General features: G+C 24.6%; 2 protein-coding genes across 3 annotated transcripts in view; one reads left to right on the top strand and one right to left on the bottom strand.

Annotated features, from left to right (window-relative positions):
* The window catches only part of LOC112593588 (dual 3',5'-cyclic-AMP and -GMP phosphodiesterase 11A-like), a 97844-nt gene extending 97422 nt beyond the window's left edge, over nt 1–422 (top strand). The window contains exon 17 of one of the 2 annotated variants that reach the window (XM_025338061.1): nt 60–422. In XM_025338061.1, the coding sequence (XP_025193846.1) occupies nt 60–179 (120 nt within the window). In that variant the 3' untranslated portion in view covers nt 180–422. The remainder of the gene's footprint in view (nt 1–59) is intronic. The other variant, XM_025338062.1, reaches the window with a different exon arrangement.
* Nucleotides 423–20607, bottom strand: LOC112593589 (WD repeat-containing protein 60-like). The gene is made up of 16 exons (XM_025338063.1): nt 20560–20607; nt 20339–20486; nt 16729–16955; nt 16411–16662; nt 16210–16350; nt 15921–16055; nt 13052–13348; nt 12379–12533; nt 10928–11022; nt 10775–10866; nt 10355–10518; nt 10126–10271; nt 9320–9378; nt 3486–3655; nt 3281–3401; nt 423–792 (listed from the first exon to the last, which is right to left on the bottom strand). The coding sequence occupies exons 1-16, from the start codon at nt 20605–20607 to the stop codon at nt 682–684; spliced, it is 2361 nt and encodes a 786-aa protein (XP_025193848.1). The 3' UTR covers nt 423–681.
* Nucleotides 20608–25503: the final 4896 nt, after the last annotated feature.

A 25503-nucleotide genomic window follows, 5' to 3' on the forward strand; every position in this document is an offset into this window, starting at 1 on the left:
TGCATTTTTTAGATGCAAAAACAAAACATGTCTTACAATTAGATTTTTTTTTTTTACAGGCATTGGGTCAAATGAATCCAAAACTAAACGTAATGAAGGAAGGGGCATTGAATAATATGCACCAGTGGAGCAAGTTGGTTGACGAAAACTACAAGAACTTGAACGGGGAGCAACAATAACTGAATAGATTGCGAAAGATATAGCAGAAAATGGGAAATGAGATTCAGTATTTTTTTTTTCCTCCGAAAACTTTTAAGTAGACTGATCGACAACTAGAACCGTATTATATATTATGAAGCTATTAAAAATGGATGGGAATTATTACGGTAAATGGTTAACATGATATAATCTATTGTGTTTGATTTATTATTTGTTATGATAATACTATATTATTATATTTATTTTTTTTTTTTACCTTTAATACACCAATAGTATATATAATTACATAAAAGTTTATAGCTATGCACATGGAAAATACAAATTTAAATATTATTACGTAGTTGTACATACATGTATGTAAGATGGTATTTTTGTTCCGTAGAATACTGTGTACCGCACAAGTACTCGATATTATTTTTTATTATATTACACGTTATCAGAGCTAGAAAAATATATTACATATTATTACATTAAAAACACTGTTATTGGCACATTATTTTTGTTAAGTTAGAAGTTCTACTTCTATAGACCGGCCAAAAAACTATTGAGCTGGTCGCAACGATCTTCTGTCTCGTTTCTTTTGTCCAACTTCAGCTGGTGCAATTCTACTGTGCCGTCCACAAACGCCAATCCCTAAAAACAACAGCAGTCAACATTTAAAAATATTACCTTTAGAGAATTAAGTAATAATTATCGTACATTTAATATTTCTGAGCTAATGAAATGTAAATACATTAAACAGTACCTAACGTTTATTATTTTTATTTTTTTGGTAAACATTTTGAAATTTCGACATTTAATGTGTCGAGCAAATAAATCACAACAGCTGTACATGTCTTAATATAAATATACACACTTTATTTAAATTGTAATAATTATATTTTAACATTAAAAAAAAAAAAAGAGAGAAAAATTATAATTTGTGTCGAATGTTGTTTTATTGTTGAAATATTTGGTATGCATTTTGGGTTAAAGTATCTATGTAAATATAATTTTAATAGAGTTTTATTGTATTATCGTATTAGTTAAACGAAAAATTCTTAATAACATTGATTGTTGTGGCTATTTATTGACTTAAAGAAGGTATTTTCGAAAATCTTTCAATAAATTAGACTAACTAAAGTAACAACTTGGAATGTTAATAACTTTTTAGATTAATCTTCATAAATTGTTTTTATTTACCAACGTATAACTATGATTTAAATAAGTGGTTTAATTGTATTATTGGTGAATTCTGAGTTCTTACACCAAATGAGTAATATTTTTAAAACAAAATAAAAATAAAATTGGTATTAAAAAACATCAACAATTTTGGATATAGTGTATGAGTGACTTTTTTCGACGAACAATACATTTTTAGTAATAATAAGTAAACAATAAATATAAAAAATAAATTATGTAAACATCCTTGAATTTTTTGTGTTCTGTTCATTTTTATTTATAATAATTTTAAGATAAAGAAAAAAAATTGCGTTTAAATTCAGGAGTTAGGTTTGAAAATTAAAAATACAGTATAAAATCAAAACAAATTGGAGAAGTCAATTGACTTAACCACATTATGTTGAATAAGAAATTTTAATGGGTATGCCACATTATTTGAATGCAATGATAAATCACATTCCATTCAAAAACGATTTTTGCAGAGATGTGTATCAGTCTTTTTTCGTAAAACTATTTTATAATTTTTTTTAATGTTAATATTATAAATTACATTTTTTATTAGAAGTATATTTAACTTTTTTTTTTGGTAAAATTGAATTTATTTATTTTATTAAATTATACAAAATAATTATCAAATATTATTGTAAGATATATTTATCAATCAATATTTATAATGTACTATACAATAATGTGATTGTATGAATACAAATTAAAAAAGCTTCATAATTTGATTAATAAAACTTTACACAAGTACTAATGTTTTTAACATTGCATAGGATTTAAACACAATAAACGTAATAATGAAAATTTACAAGATCTTAGTAATAAAATATTTTTTTAAACTACGAAATAATAACTATTATCATGATTTATATATTTAAATATTTAAAACTATAATTTCAAATTTATAAATTAAATGTGTCAAATTTATTTTAGATGTTTTAGAATGTTTAATGACCAGCCTAAGAAAAACTTTTTAGTATTTTTTTTTATGATTTTTTTATTCACAAATATGTGAAATAAATAAAAAAAAAACGAGAAAGTAGGTATCGCTCTGCTGTACATTACGTGGTGGGGTGAACCTCAGACTAGGGTAGGTTAAATTTGAATGCAATAATAGGTATCATTGTATATGAAAAACGATTCTGAACGGAGATGATTTGTTCGTCTAGGATATATTATATTTAAATATTGTCATACATTCTATTTTGAAACAAATATTTTATTTTTCAATTAGGACGAATTTGCAAAAGTCATGGTTAATCAATTAATTATTAATTTTTATGAATTATACCTACAAAATAATTTGCAAATATTCATGGTTTTGACGAATTTGTGTCAATATTTGAACTTCAAATGCTAATAAAAAAAAATTGTGCCTATGTATTCTTAAAATTTTTTGATCACTATAAGAATAACTTATAAGAAACTTTGTATTAAATTTTCAAGTATTTTGATTTGGCCAAAAACAATTTATAAACACTACAAAAAAAAAAAAAATGTTCAGAAAAATTGAAAATTTCAGTTGTCTACAAATAGCTCAAAAAAAGTCAAAATATTTTGAAAATTAAATCATGTAAAGAAAATACCATTCTAAATAACTGGTAAAATTTCAAGTATCTACGACTTATACTTTTTGAATATTAACAAATATTTAAAATCGTTTGAGGATAAATCGTTATCGTTACGCTATTTCGTAAAAATTTAAAATTCAATCGCACTTAAAATTTTTCCTATAATGGTGCTTCGAGTTTTCACTATAGCTACTTGAAGGAAAACATAGTGTAATATTTTTAATTCTTAGTTATAAACACAAACAATTTTATGATTTTTGTTTGATTTATGAACGGTGATTGATTCATCTTGTCTTAGACCTCAATACGATGTATATTATAAATGTGTAGCGATATTATAATCGTAATATTGTATTATATTACTGTGTAAAATCATTAAGACTGACCAAGTAAGTGTTTTGATTTGTTGATGTTGACGTCAATGAAATGGCAGTAACAGTCTTTCTTCGGAACGGTACGGATATTTTGAGTGTGGTGATATTGTCACAAAGGTCCCACATATGTACGCTATTAACGGGTATATCATGATTAGTGAAAACACAGATAAAAGAAGGAAAATATATTAACTATAATATGGCTAGAAGGATTCACCTAGATAATGAATCTAATCCGAATATGATGCCAGGATATCCAACACACCATCGAGCTTTTAGGATACTCGTTTGGATACCCGGCCCATCCTTTGACGATGCAATCAACCGTCTCAGAGCTTCTCTACGATTAGTACTGTACAGCATAACTTCGTTGCTCGAACACGCGGCCTGTAAAAGTATCCTGTATTAGTGTAAAGAAATGCTTCAAGTTCATTATTTTTTTACATGACCATAGAAGTAAATAAATGAAAAAACCAATTTAATACGCATAATATTTAAACATACCAATTTAGCTTTTAATGATTAAGATATTAGAAAAATTCTAAATTAAACTTCATATCTTTTAATATCCAAATGGTAAGTAAAATTATAACGTAAGAAACAATATTAAAAAAGTATCTTAAAAAATCCTAATATATTTAATACTTAATTCTGTGTGATTAATTTACAATTTTTTTTGGTTTTTATTTATAAGAAACACAAGATAATAACAATTATTACAATTAAATAATAATAAATTTTTTAAATTTATTTGTTTTTTGATTATAAAATATGACGTTTTAGTTATTCTTGTCGGTATATTATGCAATAAAAGTTTTTGAATTTTCACAGCTATCTATAAACTCAAAATTATGCAAAGGTACCAGAAATACGTTTTACTATTATTTTTTTACTGTCAATTATAAATCTATACATCTATGATATTTATTAGGAAATACACAGAAATTTAAAATTTATCTTAGGAACTTATAAATTGATTTCATATCATAATATTGAGCAATATTGTGAAAATAAGTAATTCAATTTTAAACTAAGAAATACAATTGATTTTTTTTACAGAAAACAAAACAAAAAAAAAAAATTATAAATTTATTATTTTTACAGATAAATAATAAATTTAAATTTAAAAGTAAATATTATTAATCATATGAGTATAAATATTTTTATTCATATTATTTTATCATCATAGTGTAACACTTATACTAAGATATTATGTACAATTAGTGATTTGTTTCGTATTTGATACAAACATGTATGTATTAAATATTTTTGTTTTAAATTTAAATTTAAATATAATTATAAAACTATCTAATAACGTTTTTTGTAGATATTTATATAAGTCAGTACTAAAATTTATTTTTCAGGTTTATTTTTAGACTTCAATAAAAAATTTATTTATTGTGTTATTTGTTTTGTTATTTAATTGTTTATTATACTAAGACGCAACGTCTTTAATTAATGTACATTGTTCATGTTATTCATAAAGAATAGTCTTCTTAATTTTTATTCCTATTAATAATTATTACTTTAAATCAATAACTACATTAATCATTTAATGGAAATTTGGTAGATAGTATATCATTTGATGTCTCAAAGCCTATTAATTGTTTGTTATTCATTGTGCTGTTGACGATTTGGGTTGATTAAAAAAAAAAAATTAAAAAAATAATATTTCTTGAACAATTATTATTCAAGTATATAATTATTATTAAACACCATATGTTTATGTGATTAATTTTGTCGCATTGATGAGAAAAAGTCGTTACTTATAGTTTATATTATTCTAATCATTATGTTAATCTATCGCAAAGGATTTGCATTTTCTATCTGACATGCAGACAGCTCTAAAAATATTACAAGCAACTCTAACTAAAAGAGAGTAACTATGAACCATAGAACTTAAAACAAAATACATTTGTATATATTTAAATTGTATTGAAGATATTATCATGTTAGTATTGTTTAATTTGTATAGCTGAAAAATATTTATTTTGCATTATAATTTTTTGGATCAAATCATTTTTACTTACATTTTTATTATTTTTATTACTTAAAATTATTTTATACAGACTGGTAACTACATAACAGATAATCTACACATAAAACGTTTAAAAATAATTATTTAAATAATTATATTTATTTTATATTATTTAATTGTGGCTTAATATTATTCAGTTACTATCAATTTAAACAATTCTATAATACTTTTAATATTATCACGTTATTTAATAATATTCAAGAATTTTCTTTAAAAATACAGGTCAGTCGATACGCGCTAAAAAAACATGAAACAATCAGTATCACACCCGTCTTTGTTTTATCTCTTTACAAGCAATTAATCAAATGGTCTGTATTTAATTATATGCAACTCCATTAAATATATTTATTAAGGTAGTACAAAATTCAGTTTATTTTTCCCCAAATTAATTCTTTACAATTAAAACATTATATAGATTTGTATTTAATATAAGTTAGTCTAATTGTTTTAGAACTTAGAATATATATTTATCCTTTTTTTTTTTTATTTGATAAACATAAGTCGAATTTACATAATTTAGTTGTAAAACACGTTTTTGGTAGTTAAACAAAATTAAAGCGGTACTATAACCCATGTTATATACATATATATATAAATATATATACATACATATGTATGTACCACGTGAAAACAAAATAATTATAATATAGTGACATCGTCTCTTGTGTACAAAATAGTCTTTAAATGTGCAATCAATTGCCCTTTTGTTTGCAATAGGTACTATTATCTTTCTACTTATAATTAGGTCAACATGCAGAAGTATGTATAATATACAAGTTTATTGTCCGTTCTTGTTAGGATATGCCATTAGTTAATTAAACACAAGCATGGTCAACTGGCCGCACTGTGCACATTGAAAATATTATTACGACGCACTTCAATTAAAACGCCAAACTGGATAAGCTATTCTGGCAAGGGTGTGTATAGTCAGGTTAAATGTATGTAAAATACGAACGAAAAATTCAAATACAATTTTAGACAATGAAATATAGAAAAAAAATTGCGATAGCTGTTAAAGCGTTATATACGATTATAAATTCTCGCAATTTATTAATATATTGTGATATAAACTAAAACCACCATACCGTTTTTTAACTTAAATACGAGTATGCCAGCATGAGGTCGTCTGTATAATATTTTTTAGTTACTTTATAAGCATTAATAAACAAAATTATTAAACCACCAACTAAGCTGTTTTCCGTGATCTTTACGAAAAAAAAAATTAATTATTATTTACTACCATTTCGTGTTTTGCAAATAGCTAGTAAAACACAAGTTTTGGTGCAGGTATTACTACTTATATTGCAGCTAACTTCGTGTTTTAATGAATATTTTTCGAGAGAAGTTCAATTTACTTTATTATATTAGATAGGTAAAAATATTTTTTCTTTCAAATATATCAAGTATAGAAATTTTAAGTACGATATGAAATTATAATCTCTGATTAAAATTGTGTAAGACTTTATAATTCTACGAGGTGCACACAAAACTGAAAAATTTGAAAGCGTAAATAATACTAATGTGAACTACAATATTATCGTTTCATAATTAATATTGTTCAAACATAATTTACATATATTTTTAAGTAACTATAAAAAATGAAAGACACTATAAATTTTTGGAATTGTGATGTTAAAATTAATAAATTATTCAAACACGTGGTTGTGTCTAGATAATATAACTCAATGTCATAAAGTAAATTAAACATAATGGAAGATTAACATATACTTCATTAATTCATTATATAGAATATATATATTTTATTTTAATTACAATTTACGTAGTCGCAACGAACTATTACATATTCGTTTAAACAGTTTAAGTCCTTATCAAATGATAATTTATATTCGGGTCAGCATTCTAGTGAATTATTAATAAGAAATCCAGTTGCACGCCTTAGAGTATGCTCGATTAATACAGTTTAAATAGACATGTTGGTGTACTCGATAACCTGACTCAAACCGCATATGCTTCTTAATAAGTTATAAGACATCAGTTAAAACTAACAAGAGTTAAATAATTTTGAAGCATTTAGAACTTTAAAAACGTTCGTTTTTTCTCATATCAGTAATCGTTTGAACAATTTTTATCGTACATTCTACTAATTTAATATGTGTTTTTTGATAATATTTAATCAAATTATGCTACGTAAAAAAAAATAAAATTGATTGGTATAAAATGATTTTCATGATATTTATTATTATTATTTAGTTTAACATACAAAACATTCGTAATCATAAAATATTGAAATTCTTAAATTTTTGTTAATTCAATAATAATAATAATGTATCACGATATTATAGTATTTTTAAAAAAAAAAATTAAAAGCATAAAACAGCATCAGGTATAGTATGTTCCACTTAAATAATTGTACGGAGACCTTTCAACGAGTTATTATGATTTTACGCGTAAGTTGATATGCCTGATGTGACTTAGCTGATAGACCAGTATTTTATGATCGTTATATTATTGTTATATAACCCACAGTTGTTAAAACTTTAAAATAGTAATTAAAATAGCACCTAGCCCACTATCCGAAACCATTTGTATTTTCGAGTCGTCTAATCAGCACAATGTACAATATGAGTATTAAATAAATTAACCAAGTATTATTTTTACTTTTCTATCTTACATAACCTTAAACTACTGTTAAATAATTCATCATAATATAGAGGAACTTAACGTTTAAGTGTTATTTGTTTAAGACGTTTGCGAAGAAGTATCAAATAAATTTAAAATCTAAGTTAACTAGTTAACCAAAATAGTATTTTAGAATTATTTTTGTAGAAAAATTATCCTGATAATTATATGATAAAATTTTTTTCTTAACTACAGAGTCTTGAAATTATCAATTATGAAAGTGTTAAAAATATATAAAACACATATTTTACGTTTTATTATTTATAAGTGTAACTAAAAAAAAAAAAAAAAAGGTTCTTTGAAATCATAATTTATTTAATAACAATACAAGCCTTTATCTGTTATTCGTCGTGGGCACGGTATTTTAATTACATTTTTTGTCTTAATACACGAATGTTACACGGCGGCTCGTATAGGCAATATACGTACTTCGTTATATTATGGTCATAGAAAAATAATCGATTAATGACATTTAATTCTGATTTGCATATATTAAGAGTACTTAGAGATGATATAAACTCAATTGTTCACTTTTTTTTTACCAGTAGTTTGTTTAAAATGTTAACTCTCAAATTATACATTTTTATTAGGTATAAATATCTATAACGGCAATATAACGGTAGATATAAAACATTTTAACTAAGGATAATATCATACAGATTTCAATCATGCATTTACGTTTAAGACTACCTTAAAATTATCATATTTTAAAATGTTTAATAATAATATTAAATTTACAATGTTTATTTCAATATAAATAACTAATTAATTTACTGTTAAATTAGTTATAATTTTAAAAAATGTTCTAGTACATTATACATTAAGCTTACTTTTATTACCTAGTTTTTTTTTTATACTAATACATAGAATTAAGTATTAACTAACCTTTAAAGTAAAAAAAAAAAATAATTGAATATAAATTTACTTTGTTTTTCAAGTTTTTTTTTAAAAATTTATTTTATACTTTTTAAAATACAGTATTTACATATTTTAGTCATAAATGTATGTAAGGAGAAAAGTTAGATATACCTGAATGTATCCTTGTAGCTAAATTTTATATCTATTTCATAATTAATCATAATATATTTCTATTCCATTTTGTTTCATTGTACTCTATTTATATAAAAATTAGCATGTATAAATATGTTTATATTGTTTCATAATATCATTAGAAATCATTAAAAAATGTTATTATATTAATATGTCAATCTGCAAAGAAACGAGTTTGGTGATATCTTAACTATATTTTTTTTAACTTTGAATACTAAGTTTAATGTTGGTTTTCAATTAAATGACATATTTCATCAAGAATTGTCAACAGTTATGTAAAAATAAAATATAATAAGTAAATAAAAGAAACAAAAAATACTTACCAAAAAAAAATTGAAGTCAAATGGGCAAATATCCAATGAGTTAACCGAAAAATGTTCAGCTAAAACAATTATAAATAATTGTTGTCTTAGTTATTGATTTTTTTTTTTTTACCATACATATATATATATAGTGTGTGTGAGAGAACATATTTAATTTAATAGTTTCACTATGCATATACAATTTAGGAAAAGTTTAATTAAAGTCATATAGTTTTTTTTTTTTTTTTGATACAAATGGTTGAAATAATTTTAATTTGGATCTTGAAAAAATGACTAAAATTAGTTTTATGATTTAAATAAACTAAAAATGATAAAAAAAAATAAATATATTCAAATACACAAAACTAAATTTTAGTAGTTCCATAACAGAGATAAACAATACTTGAGATTTTATTATAATTAAAATTAATCTTAATATTGAGATTAACTCTGAGATAAAAATGAATAATGAACTATTTGATCCATTGATTAGAGAGAACTTTTTTGTAGAAGACATGGAATACGGATAATAAATTTATCAATTATCACTTAATTAAGCAATTATTTTTACAAGTATTAAGCAATAATAAAAAGATAAATGAGAATAAATTCACTTTTATAAAGTTAAGTCATTGGTATTTAAAAAATAAAAATAGATATAATTTAATAGTTTGATTCAAAATAAATTAGTAATGAATATTTGAAGATCTACAAGACTGAATTGGAAGTTATTGAAATATATTACAATTACAGAAAAAAAATAATATCGGAACACTATATAAATGACTATTTTGAGATAGTTATTTTTTAAATAATTTTTTAATTACCTGTATTCTCGTAGGTAAAATACGGTGGCCATACTTTGTGTCCCCCTAAGTTGTATCGAAATACCAGTCCACAATTAGTACCAATAAAAGCGTCTTGCTTGTTATTCAAGCATAAACAGGTTGCCGTAACACCATTAAACAAGTATCTAAAATTGTTGATGAGTTTAGCTAATACATATTGTTAGACAAATTGACATTACGTTTAGTATATAAACAATTTTTTTCTTACCTAGGAACATTTTTATTAGCATTAAAAGTTTGCATTTTTACTAGTCTCACGGAACTCCAAGGCGCAGTGCCCGCACATTTGTTTTCTGAAACTTCAGAAGCGTCTGTCCAACTATCCACTACTGTCCATACGATCAACACAAAATCTTCGTCCAAACTACAAAGCTTTAAACGCGAATCAATTAATATGTTTGTATGTTCAAATTCGGTTATTCAAGACCTACGAGGAAATTATTTTATTTCTTTTTTTAACGTTACCTAGTAGTGTAAACCGTAAAAAAATACACTAGTCTGTTTTGAGTTTAATGTAAGAGGACTTAAAAAATAAAGAATTTATACAAAATTAAAATATTACATTAATGAAAATTATGCATTAAGCAGCAATAGTAAATATAGTAAATACTGATTTATAAATACTAACCTCGTCTGGTAATTCTTCGTTTGTTACATTTTTATATGTTACCGTGTTTAAGCCAACAATTTTCGACCTATGTCCTTGCTCAATCGATAATGCTAAAATAATTCAATCAGTGTTTAAAAATATGGCAATAATTTTGCCTACAATTTATTTTACCAGTGTTGTAGGACGGTGAACGTAATGGACAAGATAGACCGTCTATTTCTTGGTGATGTAATTTGGCTTCTCTTAAATCCCACACACATATACTCCTACAAGTACCAAAATTCAATTGTTGTAATTGTACATTAAGTTGTGTAGTTAATTTGGTTAATAAAATATTAATAAATGAAATATTTCACATAATATGTATTTAATATGAATTTTAACTTTTATTATGTAACTTTTTACAGTTTACATATGTAATAAAAACAATAATTATAATAACAATGAAACTAAGTAATTTAATTCAATATTTATTAATATATGCAATTTAAACCATTGATATATTATAAACTATGAAACTGTATCATAGATGAATAATGTAACCAATAATATTGTATAAAATTATATAAATTATAATATTTAAAAACTGTTTAATTGAAAAATACATAAATATACACCCTTTTTTATTTTACAGACTGTTAAGTTTATACGATTGCTAAACGTTAGTTCCTGTTTTGGGTGGCTATAAAATTTCGAGAATGTGTTACAACTTACAAGACGAGTTTAACATTCATAATAGCATATTTTAAATTGTATTTACAATAATGGTCATAGTACCCAAAATACAATTATTATTGTATAGAAATATTTAATACTGATTTATAACGTTTCATAAACCATCGGTTGTCTTTAAAAGTACCTACGTAATTCTAATATGACTAATAATTTTAAAATATTAAAAAGTTCAAAACAAAAGATTTAGTTACTTAATTATACTAATTTTTGAATTTTTATTATTATGATTAATTCATATAACGATTGATATTATATTATAATTTTTAGATTTAATAAAAACAAATCAATAATTATTTACAAATTATCACATTACATAAATTCATTGCTAATTAATTCTCATTAGGTTTTATTATATTTGTATAATAAAAATGTTCGTATTACGAATTTTATAAAAATAATTTTTTTTTTTTTTTTAAATGTATTAATTATTATAACTGGTATACTATTCAAGTCACCCAGTATTCTACATTATTTAAAAAACATTGAACACATTAATAATTATTGTAATGTTTAGAGTTTAAACAGCTAAAACCTAGATCGCGCCACATAGTTCTTAGTTCATTTATTTTGCTCTTGATACTATTTAATATTATTATTTCGTAGATATTATTCTTAATGAACTACTTCTAAACAGATGATAATTAACTTTTACATTTAGATTTCAATAAAAATCAATATTCATAAATATAAAATATAAATATTCAAACATTTTACTGTAAACTTCTTAAGTATTTGTCTTTATTTTATACATAATTGTTTATATTTTATTCAAAGTATTATTTTACAGTGTAATTTGTTAGTTATTATTTAAAAAATACAAAAATACTAAAGTGTAGGTTACAACTATATTAGGTACTTAACGAATCATAAATATTATTTATTTTTACCCATCCACGTGTGCAGCCGTAACAAATCCTATAGTTGACTTAAAAATAGTGCAAAGTGATGTAACACGGTTAGGACACTTGAGAATATACTCGGGATGTTCTGTTATTGATACACTCCAGATACATATAAAATATTTATTAAACGAATTCATCACCTGAATAGAAAAATAATATTATACAACTATATTAATTTTAATTTTAAAATTAAAATTAAACATATTCCGATCAAAATGTAAATAATATTTAAACATAATTGCAATAATCTGAAATTAATTTTCTACAAGAACAATATATCAAAAACGGAAGACTTGTTAGGTTGTTTGAGCCGTTATTAAAACTTCATCTCAATAATAATAATTCATAAAATTGCTTTATCATTTGGCTATAATATCAATACCGGTATCTTACTACTGAGGTTAACACTATCACACTGATATCATTTATTATATCAGTATAATAATACTTTCGATTTTTAGTATTTGCATTATTCATTATTTCATTTGTTTTGACAGATTCGATTTGTCTGTCTGTTTGTTTTTTTTTTTTTTTTTTTTTAATAAAAATAAAAATATTAAAAATTAAATTAAAGGTACTTTAAAATTATATACAATCCAAAAGATTACAGCAAAAATTTATTTGAAATAAAATCTAATTTATTGAATATATTATTTACTTCGTGCGTTGTAACAAGTGATTCAACAATCGACGTGACTTTTAAAAACTCTATGGATGTGACTGAATGTTTTTCAAGAAATTTCAAGGAGGAAATTGCTGGGCTTAGATGGCCGTTGCTGAAGCTCAAGTCACAGTCATTAGTCACTAGTCTATGTTCAGTTCGATCCATTGCTTGTTGTTCCAACATCAATAGTATCACTTGGGCGACCTCAACAACTCTGTCTGGATCTACCATGGTTATGCGTATTCGACGATGATCATCAGGTGGTCCAGTACCACCGACGCCTAATTTCGCCTATCACAAAAATAATTGAGATTAAACATTTCAAAATCCTGTACTATAACATAACGTACCATAATGTACGTATATAATATATAACTTTTCAAATTTACGTACTAAATAATTAACTAGCATGAACAAATGGGAGAGTAATGCAACGATATTAAATAAAAAATAAGATTCTACATAATATCTATTTTCTATTTTAAATTATATTTCTTCACTCGTGTTTTTTCTAGATTATAAAAATTAACTTTGTAATGATAAATTAAAAATTAAAATGCATTAGTTATTATGAATAATAAAATAAAAATTATGTCTAGTATTATTAAAGAAAAAATTTAAATATAATTATTGGAAAACCAAAAAAATACCTATGAATTTCATAATAATTTAATGGGTATAGTATATATTTTTTTATGCTAATTATGATGGTTGATTTATTCTTAAATAATTTTAGTTAAGTATATAAAAGTGTTAGATAATACATTTATTATTTATATCTATAAATATAGATAGAGTTTTGAACTTTTTGATATGAATAAATGTGATTTTATTTCAATTTTAAAATCGGTCATTCGATCTCGTTTTAATAATATATGATAACTATTAACGATTCAAACGATACAAAAAGTTATACATAATATATTACTTATTATTATTATCTATTCCAAATATTTTTGATAAATATACCATAGTCAAGGAACCAACGTATTTCAATTTGTTACGAATGTCTTCCCATAAAAATAAAATCTAAAACCACAATACTAATACAAACATCTATAAAAATAATACATACATATTACATTATTCTATATGTAAATATTTTTTGAAATATAAAAGTATATTGATACGCAACAATATAATATTATGATGCATTTATCTTAAGTAATTTTATATATTTATATTTCCAACATACAAGAGACAATACTGGTTAAATGTAAATAAATGTAGTACATAATAAACAACTATTGACAGAACGATTCATCAAAAATGTTCTTCCTTTTTTTTTTTGCTTTAATTAGGCACGCAGTTATTCAAAATCAGATTTTTTAAATTTTTAAATATACTAAAAGACTGTAAGACCAACGACTGAGCACTCTTCAGGCAAACAGTAGAACGGCAACACAGGTTGGTCTAAGATGTTACTATTTATTTGTATTATGTATTTGTATATTATATATAGTGTTTATTTATACATTTTATTCACCAATAAACGATGGCAGCAGATAAGTAGTATTATTCAAACAAATCTCTTTCTGCTGTTGGTTAATCAGGGAAAAAAAGTATTCAAATTGTTGAGATTTTTTTGTAATATTTAAGGAGTATCTTGTGTAGTTACACAAGTCTGTTTTTCAAATGATAACTCTCCCTCCTCTTATGTACAATTAATTATATAGATAATTTTTCTGAAACTATTTACTTAGTCGTACTATAATCAAAATTGAAATAAGTAAATAAATTAAATTATTTAACATTATGCACTAAGGATAATAGGGTTGTAATAATAGGTATGAAAGATATGGAAATTATGGTAATTTAAGAAATTTTAGTAATTTTTAGTCCATCAATATTTATAATTCATGAAAAAAGTACAAGTTTAATGAATACTTAATCCAATTTTTTAAGAATTATTATACTTAGCATAAACATTTTAATAACTGAAAAACTTCTCATTTAAATTTCTAAATAGGTATATTTCAAAAATGTATTTACTTAATATTTTAAAATAAAAAGGAGCATTTTAATTTGAGAAACAGAAGTTTGTACCAATATACAGAACACTAATTCCGTAGTACAGACATTTTTAAACATTTGAATATACTTTAAAGTCTTCGAATATCTATATTTAAATATTTCAAAAACTAATTATTTGAATAAATTAACTATAAAAAAAAAAAAAAAATGTAATATGTATATATGTATATGTAAATTAATGATTTAAATAGGTATTTTCATCATCGGTTTTATCTCTGTAATATCCTGTCCAATTATCAAGTTAACTAATTTAGTACATCCTGTCAAGAAAATTGATCAATGAAATAAACATGTACACGTGGCACTATCTGCTCGATTTTTAAGGTGGATTTTGTTATACATTACATAAAAGCGTAAAAATATATTAAAATTAATTTAATGAATCAACGAGTAAAAACTCATATGTTACGTTGAAAAAGTTTCAACAATGAAAAAAAATAAATCAGGAAAAACATGGTTTTATTATTTTTTAATTTTATTTCTTTTATTGTAGAAACTGAATATTTAATATTACTATATTATATATAATTTATTTGAAATTTTCAGTATTTTTATTTCAGTGTCAATGATTAATGATCTATTTTTATTTATTTATTTATTTATTTAGAAGCATATTAAAAAAAATTTCATTACGTTAAAAACAATAAAAAAAATAGTCAACCATTGGTAAAGCCTAGAAAATTAGCTAGACGTATTAATAATATATTAATAACTTTATGGTATTAAACATAACTCGAAAATTGGCTACAAATTCTATAAAAATTTTAAATTTTTAAGAACTTATTTATTTATAAATAACGTGCATTATATATTTTGTTTTTTTATTTACTCTCAAATATTCAATTGATGAACAGTCTAATGAATTAGTCAAGACAATAGGATGTTGAGTCCATTTTTCGACTACTTCACTTTCATTAGTTTGTACTTCCTTCTCTGCGTTTTCATCGTTAGTTTGTGTTTGTACCTAACAATATTAAATTATTGTAATTTTAATATTTTAACACGTCAATTTATGTTACTGTAATAATTATTTTCAAAAATATATCTTATTATCATATTATGATTATTTTCAAGGAGTAAAAAAATAATACACTATACTAAAAAAAAATTAATTTTACCTGCATCATGTTGGAACGTCCATACATTTTTATATATTGTTCATAAGGTATTGCTGGTAATTCTAATAGTGAAAAGCTAACAATGTCTAGCTTAATCATCCCCATCAAAATATTTCCCCTAGTTTGAATTTTGTTCTTTACCTACATCAAATTTAAATTTAAAGAAATTTTAATTGTTGTATATATATTAGTTATAGGTACTTCTTGTTCTTGCTTTCTTTTTCCAGCAGTTATGAAGTTGTTTAAGCCCATTTCAATGGTCTGTTCTAAAGAGTTGATTTCAAACTTTTCATCCAAAAATGGTTCTAATTTTTCTTCTACACTCATGGGCAGCGCAAACTTAAGACTTCCAGTGTCATTTGATATCGATTTACTTAGCACAGTTGGTTTCAACGTCGATCCAACTATTAATGAATCGATCGAAGTATCAGATTCAAAGTCGGATTCATAATCCTAAAAATATTGTTGAATATAGTTTTTTTTCTTAAAAATATAGTTTTTATTTGTATTTTTTTTTACTTCAAAATCATCTTCGTATTCTTGGTTATCCGATACATCTGATGAATTGCTTTGAACTGTAACACTATTGTCAACAATTGTTTTTTCTTCTTTGTGTATTTTATTTTCATTTTGGCTGACATTAACTTTTACGTGTTTATTTTGAACATCGATCGAAGGTTTTTTCGTAGTAACATTTCGTTGCGGTTTTTCCACTTTCGCAAATGGGTGGGTGTTATGTTGATCTTCTAAATATTTCAAATAAAATGTACCTCATAATATATTCTTCTTGTGATATTTTTGAATATTTTAAATATAATGTATAATGTCTATAATTTTAAAAACCATAATAAGAATATGAATAAATTATAATTTATATTATATAGTATTATGATACACACAGTTTTTATTATGAATTTTCGAAATTTATTTTAAAGTAATGTTTAAAACTCGTCGGATAGTACAATGTAGTTAATTATTCTTATTGTACATTAAAAAAATCCAATAAATATTATATAAAATGTAAATATAAAAAATAAGATAATATTTTAAAAAAAATGTCTTACATTTAATGAGAATAAATATCGATATTGCTTTAAAGCAACTTATATCTTAATTTACGCTTTACTGTTTAATATCTAAGTTTGAATAATAACAGGGCTTGCATTTGAAAAAAAAATTGTTTTACGTTATTTACAATTAAAATGTTACACAAATTTTGAGTATATCGTTATTTAGAATTAAAATTTTTAATATATTTTATAAATTATAGCTATTAAATAATTGGAAATTAATTATTTCATTTAATTATATACTATATTTAACGTTTTGCGTTATGTTTTGTTTTGTGTTATTTAACTATTTATGTTAATCTTTTTCCGTTATAATTACGTTACAAATCTCAATGGTTTTTCGTCAAATATAACGTTAAAATCATAACGTTATTATAACGTTTGCAAGTCCTGAAAAATAATAATTTATAATGTTTATTATTTAAGTAACATATGGTTAGTCAACAAAAGTGAAAATTGTTATTAAGCAACAATAAAAGCCAATACAAAATGGTGTCTTGTGTTTGTTCAAACGATCCACGCAAGAATTATGGCTCTGTTTACAATTATTAAGTAACAAAAAAATAAATAAAATAAGATAAGATACAATACAATAAAAACTTAAACCAATGAAAATAAAATCAATATTAAATTGTAATTATTATGAATATAAACATATAAGAGCAAAAAGAGAAAAATAAACCTAGTTCAGAAAAATATTGAATTAAACAAATCTAAAAGTATGCAAAAGATTTTGTTCAGATTACTTGTCATTACTCATTACTGATCATAACATTTTTTTTTTATTTCAACCAATGTATTGTTTTTATTCATTCAATGATGTGAATAATTACGTGCGTAACTTTAAATTATTACAACAAATTTATTCAAGATAGACAACAAAATATTTTCTAAAACCACACTTAGAAATATACAATTTCTATGTGATAGTTGGTAACCTAAAACCATATCTTATAAAAACTATCCACTAATAATTAATACAAACATTAAGTAACCTATTAAACCTATTATTTAGTAATTAATAATTTTACAAGCTTTAAATAAACGTATTATTTTAGGTTCCGATACAATTATGTTTAGATTTCTGGAGCGTATTTTGTCAAACTCAATTTACCAAGCAATTCACGTTTTTATTCTTATCAAATTTATTGGAATACAATTTTCTATGTAAGATATATCAATTATTAAAATGGCCCAAAACTAGCAGGGGGTACAAAATATATTATATAATATGCATTTGGTGCGTGTACGTATTTAACTGACAAATTAAATGATAAATGTATTAGTTATGGTACAGCACTAAATATTAGACTGGAATTTTGTAAAAATATACGAATAACAGCCGTATAGTTTAATTACCTTCTAAAATATATAAAGATTTTTAGTTACAGTATCGAGATAATGATAAAATGTACAATAAAATAAATATTATAGTATGCTGATCGAAAAATATTTTGGGATCCTGGCTTTTATAAAAAGTATGTCTTTAAAAAACTGATTGTAGTAATATATTAAAATATCAAAGTATATAATAAAAATAAATGCTATTCAAACATAGAAATAATTGAAAGTATAAAAATTTAAACGAATAAAGAGTTAAATGTTAAGATATATTGTTTGATAATAATAACATATTTATATCATAAAAATGTATATCTAATGGCATATATCATTATGCCAACATTGTGTCTGAAAATGGAATTATAATTTATGAAATATATTATCGATCTAAATTATAAAATTTATAATATTACTTTAGTAATAGGTAGTTAGTATATTTATAAAATACACAAGTACGTGATCATCTTTATTTGGAATTCCTACTTAATTTTATGAGTATAATAAAATGTTTAATATTCTAAAATAATTCATATAGTATTAAGTTTTTAGTTTTTAATATTTATAATTTTAAACACGAACTATAATAAATAATTAGTTTTTTTTTATTATTTTTAATAAAAACTATATTTAAAGAAATTGGTAACCAGAATAAATCCAAAAAGTAGTTTGAATATATTTATTGTCCAAAGATTAAAATTATTTTCGTTCATAAACGTTTTTTGTTTTACGTTATTGTAATGTTTCTTTGTTTTTCTTTTCAATCCTTTATTTACCAACCTTTCTTCCTTACTTTAATTTAAATTTAAATTGTATAAAAGTCGTAACTTTATATAACGCATATTATTATCAAAGACGGCACAAACACTGAAATCATTAAATGTAATTTAATGCTAAGACTATTTATTTTTATTTTTTATAATTCATTAAAAGGTACAATTGTAGCTGAATTATTAATTATAAAACTCTTAAAAAAAATTCGTATCTAAATATAGTTTTTAGTTCAAGTGCTTTCCGCTTGTTTATTAATAATAATATACATAGCAGTAATAATAATAATAATAATAAGATATAATCAATACTAAAGCATAGTTTATATATAAAAACACACTTAAGTACGTTTTTTTTAAGTTTTTTATCTGCACAGAAGCACTCGTACATTGGATATTTTTACGAACGTGGATTTAATACAAATATTGTGACCTCTGACAAATGATTCAAACCACTTATATAATTTGCACTGCAATAAAATGTTCGTGAAAATAATTTCAGCGATAATGCAAAGCACTGGTAGATATTATGCTATAATATAACTTTTGCCCAACCCTCTCGCCGCCAACCATCATTAAATAATAATAAAATCGATGACGGGCGTGTGATCAATGTAAGTAATATATATAATATGATATTATCATATTTGGACTGATGAAAGACGGCAACAGTGGCGCGGCGAAGCCATAATCATGAGTCGACTGCCTTTTAGTGTTCTCTTATGGCTGGTGAGTGGATGGATGACGACCGACGGAAAAAAAAACATTTAATATTAACTAATATTTTAGTGTTTGCTCCGATAAGTTGTAAAAAATATGACAGTCAACGCGTTAATTAGGTTTTGGGTAGGTGAGTTGGTGTATTGTCTATGGCATTTTCGACCATAGCGTATGAAAAGTTTCAAGTTCACCGCGCCACTGGTACCAACTGTGTCGTTTAGCAATACTGACTGTTCCTGGTCGGCGGCGCAAGCGACGCCACGCCGGTAGTCCTCACAGCGGGCGCCGGTAAGTTCTTTTTTCCGGCCACCGTTGTCACGGGCTTGGCTCGGCTTGGCGCAGTTGGTTTTGCGGTGGATTTCTTCGGCGGCGGACGGGCCTGAAACAGAATATTGCCGTTTGAAATTAATATCATACGAACGATGGCAGTGACGCGTTTATTCGAGTCTCACCGCTGCCGCCACGAACCCGTTGAAATTTTCGACGGTCCTCCGAGCCATTTCGGACGAAATTGACTAGCGCCGTGTAAAATAACGATTTTACAACAATATGGTGACGCGGTGGAAAAAAAAATACGTTGTGTTTGACCTAGACCAGCTGTCCTCGGTTGATCGCAATCCCACTAATATATTATACCGTGGTATGTGTACATGGCAACCGTTTGTTGTGCGTCCGGTGTTGGCGGCGATACCTGGCTGCGGCGTAAAGAGGTTATAATAATATATAATATTTTATTAGTAGGTAAAAATGTAGGTACCCAATTTGTTGCGAGTATTATATTATTATGCCACACATCCGTCAATATCCATAGTATATTTTTATAATGTTATTTTTGACGAAGTACGTCGATGAGCTAGTATATTTTACAGTTATTTTTATCAGTCATATTATAATATCTGTTGGTAATTATTATTAGTATAAAGAAAAATAAGACTTATGATGTTTACGAGTACATGGAAATTTTATAAAATGTAATGCTTTATTAGACAGTCGAAAAAAAATATATGTGCATTACTTTCAAAAATCGAATGCTATTAGAAATTGTCCTCCAAAATTTAAGAAAGCGATTAAAATAGACACGGGAAAAAATTTGTATATACTAGAATATGTATACATAAACTCTATTGTATCAAACAGCTACAAATGGTCAACTTTTCTAAAACCGTATAATGGATTTAAATAAACACAACATTAATATTTTTTATTCTTTAATAATTATACAAAAAAAAAAAATATATATATATATTTTATTGAGTAACGTTCAATTTTATTAAGAGTGAAAGAAAAGAAGATTATATGCACGGTTGGAATAATGTTTTAAGTAAATCAGAATGATTGTGATAATTAGATATAATATCACAATGATAGTTTTATAATATTGTTTAAAAATTTCTTTTTTCTCACGTTTGTTAATGTTTTTCTAATGGAATGATTGCTTCGAAAGGTTTTAGTATTATATAATTTGAAATATCAAATAATTTATTTTTATAGTTAGAATTAGAAGTTATTTTTAAATATTTCCATTCTATAAACGTCTGAAATAATCTAAAAATTACTAAAGAAATTATAAAATTTCCTGCATTCTAGTTTTAAATTTTTTTATAATTCAGTTTATAAAATAAAGGATTTATCATAAATTATTTAAGTCTAGCACCAGCACCTATAGAAGATAAATATATTTTAAGATTAATTTAATTTTTTTGGATTATACTCGTAATAATTTTATTTTACATAGCTAATGTATTACTGTATTAACTTACTTTTCAAATTTCGCTCAGATTCTTAAACCTAAAATAGTTACTCAACATTTATATTGTTAAACAAATGTTTAGTTGTGAAATTTAAAATTTAAATTAAATGTTTTCATAAATAATAACCAACTAATTTTATTTTTATTATTTAATTACACTTTGGACATTTCAATAAATGATAATGACACAAACATTTTCAAATCATCAATAAAATTATATTTTCTTAGAAATTTCTAATGTAGTGATGTTATAATAAAGGAAAATTTTGTAAATTACTCGTACCTCTATAATTTGAATTCTATTATAATTAACAGGAATGTATTTAAACTAAATTTATTTTGCTGGTTTAATTTAAGCTTGTATTTAAATTATGGATAATTTTTAATACTATTTTCTAAACTTAATAAATGTTAATAAGCTCAGTTATATATTTATTTTTTAACGATAATCATTTTTTTTTAAAGTTCTATAAGCCCGATACAGTTTTATAAGTATTTTTATATGAGGATTCATTTAAAATCGATTGTTTTTCGAATTTGATTATTTATTGTGCAATGCAATTGTCAAAGTTTGTGGACGAGTTGAAAACGAAAATAAATAATATATTATACAATTAAGAGAAAGAACGTTTTTACGATTTATGCGAAATGTATTATACACTCGACAATGGACACCTCTCCAATATCTCACCATTTATACATTAGATGTCCCTTGGACGATGTCCTCGAATAGGTTTCACCGTGACACGTTGTTGTAATATCGTATATCGACGAAAATTAAGTCAGCCGCCGGGACAACACAATAAAACAGGGTTACGGAAATCGGCTCGACAGGATGTGTACCTACACGGCTCACATGCAGATACGTTAGACCGATAAAAAAAAAAAAACCGACGCTGCCGTCGCTCAGGTACAATATAATATATATATATATATATAATAAAATAATATAATATAATATAATGTATACGTGCACCGTTGGCATTGACCGGCCACCACCGTCGGAGATCACTCAGGTGTGAATCCTGCCGTATGTAGATACACACGTATACATTATGTGTAATACTTGCGCCGCCGGTACTTACATATTGTTTTATTTTTTCGATCTGTGGGTGTACTTATATACGTATACATAATATGTGTAGTGCATACAAGTTAATTCCATTGTGCTACACATTACGATAAAACATGTTAGTACTCGGACACATATGAGACATGATTATATATATCATTATAAAACGGGGTGCAAATTTATCCGGTTAATCTCTTCCGTCCATCGGTTTCAGATCGGTGAACGATCGTTTCGGCTGGACTGTCACTGCTGCAGCACCACGCCGCCGCCGTCACGAATTATTCGTCGTTACCATCATACAATTACAATCGCCATCACTAACCATTGACGTCGGGTGTGCCAACCAGGAAGTAATAATAACAAAAATAACTTTTTTTTTTTTTTTTTTAAAAACCTAAACGAAATCAGTCAAAAAATAAAATATTATAATAAACTGACTAAAACACCAACGTAATACACCCCCTCCCCACACCGCCACCGATCGAAGACGGAAATTATGTTTGAATGCGTTCGTTACGTCATACTATAATTGTATTATATTTTAAAAGACTACCACCATAATTATTATATTGTAATTTATCAAACAAATTGAGGCTAATCAATTGGAGACGACAAATTTATTATTTATTTTTAATTTTTCCATTTAAACTGTGACAGCTTTAACCGTTGGCTGCTACATTTAATAACATATTTTTTAATCACTGCAAGATAACCTTACATAAAACCTTGTATTAAATGTTCAAACTTTTTTTACTTACAAATAAACACTTTGTAATACACGAATCAAATAAAAATTAAAAAAATAAATAAAATAAAAAGCTATAATTAATAGTATAAATATAACTATAAAATATATAAATTTATATTATAACTAAAAAATATTATACTTGCATGAATGTCATTTGGAGAAAAATTCAGTTTTTACAATAACACATGTTTAAATTACAAGAAATAAACGAAATCAATTGGAATCTAAGAAAAAAAAATGGTTTTTCAACAAAACATTTGGTTAATAATGTATTACAAAAATTTAAACGATTGATAAATCGTTTAAAAAAACATAATATTATATAAATTAAAAAGTCAAACTTTCATTCCCTACCCGTTTGGATTTATAATCGAATAATGTTCACGTAATATTGCATGGTGTTGAAAAACAATAAAATCAAAGATTTTATACCATCAGTACAAAACATGATTTTATACTTTCATTATGTTTATTAGTTTGTCATTGTAGTTTTTGTCACATAATAACAACACAATACTAGGTATATAGTTTTTCTAGTTTACATTTCATAACGTTATCATTAACGTAGACAGTATTATTGTGCTTTTATCGTGGAATTAAATACACAATAATTCTGTGTTCTTATCCCTCTGATTTTCGATCGAACACATTGTTATCGTTATCGTCTTCAATGCTTATATAATTGTTTACAACATTTAAGTCTTGAATATTACTATGTGCATCATAATATTATACGCAGTTGAGCAACAAAATTAATTTTATGTACAAATAGCAGTAGTAGCACATAACAATTCTCTTGTCTAGCACGCATTGTTCGAACGCACACAATCGGACGGGAAATTTACCGTATAAGTAGTTAAAGTATAAAAGCGTATACCTGTATGTGTCTTATCCAGAACGTTATCTGAACATTAACATTTTCCGCTGTCGTGTAACCATGGCATATAATATATCATATTATCGAGTCTACGCGTGTTAAGGGTCCGCCATGTATTTTTACGATATATGATATATATATATATATATTATGCATTGTGTACGAAAAATCGATTTTGGCTATTACGCGGACACAAAAAGCGCCCGAGAAAAAATAACATTTACTGTAAAATAACCGTTAAATCTTGATGGTTTGAAAACGACCGGACATGCCATATGCAGTATCCACTAGCTAACCATCACTACATACACAGACACACATATGACAGGCGAGTGTGTCGTATGCATATATCGTTAGTAGTGTCACTATGAAAACTAAAAATAAGATGACGTTATATTTAATCGAGAAGAACAACATACATATAACTTATTTACACAATTGTTTTTGATCTTCGATGGTTTGAGAAAATTACCAAAATAAAAATATAAATAGGTTAGATAACTATTGTACGAGGTCCTCTGAATTACAATATAATTTTGCGTACTTATGCTTAGGTTGTAAATTGTAATGTTTTTTTTTTTTCTTAAATAAACCATTTAAATGTTTTACGGGTTTGAAACCGACATTTTGAGTTTAGAGTGCCAAATTTTATCACTTTAATCGTAAATTCTTAAACCATAAAATAATTATTAGATATACGATGCCATAACTGCGAATTATTATAACACAATATACGGAGTAGATACCATGAACATAACTGCACATATCGAATACAATATATCCCTGTACACATATTATACAAATCAGTATTTTATATTTTTGTTAGAATCAATGGGTTGCTTATATTATTAATAATTTATTTCGCCTTCTTGTCAAAATCAAATGTTTCTATAGTGATTTAAATGACAATTTATTTAAAATTTAATGTTTCACACATCTTTTTATAATC

The sequence above is a fragment of the Melanaphis sacchari genome, unplaced genomic scaffold (genome assembly GCF_002803265.2).
Source record: "Melanaphis sacchari strain LSU unplaced genomic scaffold, SCAv2.0 Contig20_pilon_pilon, whole genome shotgun sequence".
NCBI lineage: Eukaryota > Metazoa > Arthropoda > Insecta > Hemiptera > Aphididae > Melanaphis > Melanaphis sacchari.

What these genes read in the sequence shown, in the direction of transcription:
- LOC112593589 (XM_025338063.1), bottom strand. Translation starts at nt 20,607, where the DNA reads ATGGCTCGGAGGACCGTCGAAAATTTCAACGGGTTCGTGGCGGCAGCG. An exon ending in ACGAAGAATTACCAGACGAG is followed by an intron (nt 10,519 to 10,774) that starts GTTAGTATTTAT and finishes TCGCGTTTAAAG; the next exon opens with CTTTGTAGTTTGGACGAAGA. An exon ending in CAAATCAAAACACTTACTTG is followed by an intron (nt 793 to 3,280) that starts GTCAGTCTTAAT and finishes TGTTGTTTTTAG; the next exon opens with GGATTGGCGTTTGTGGACGG.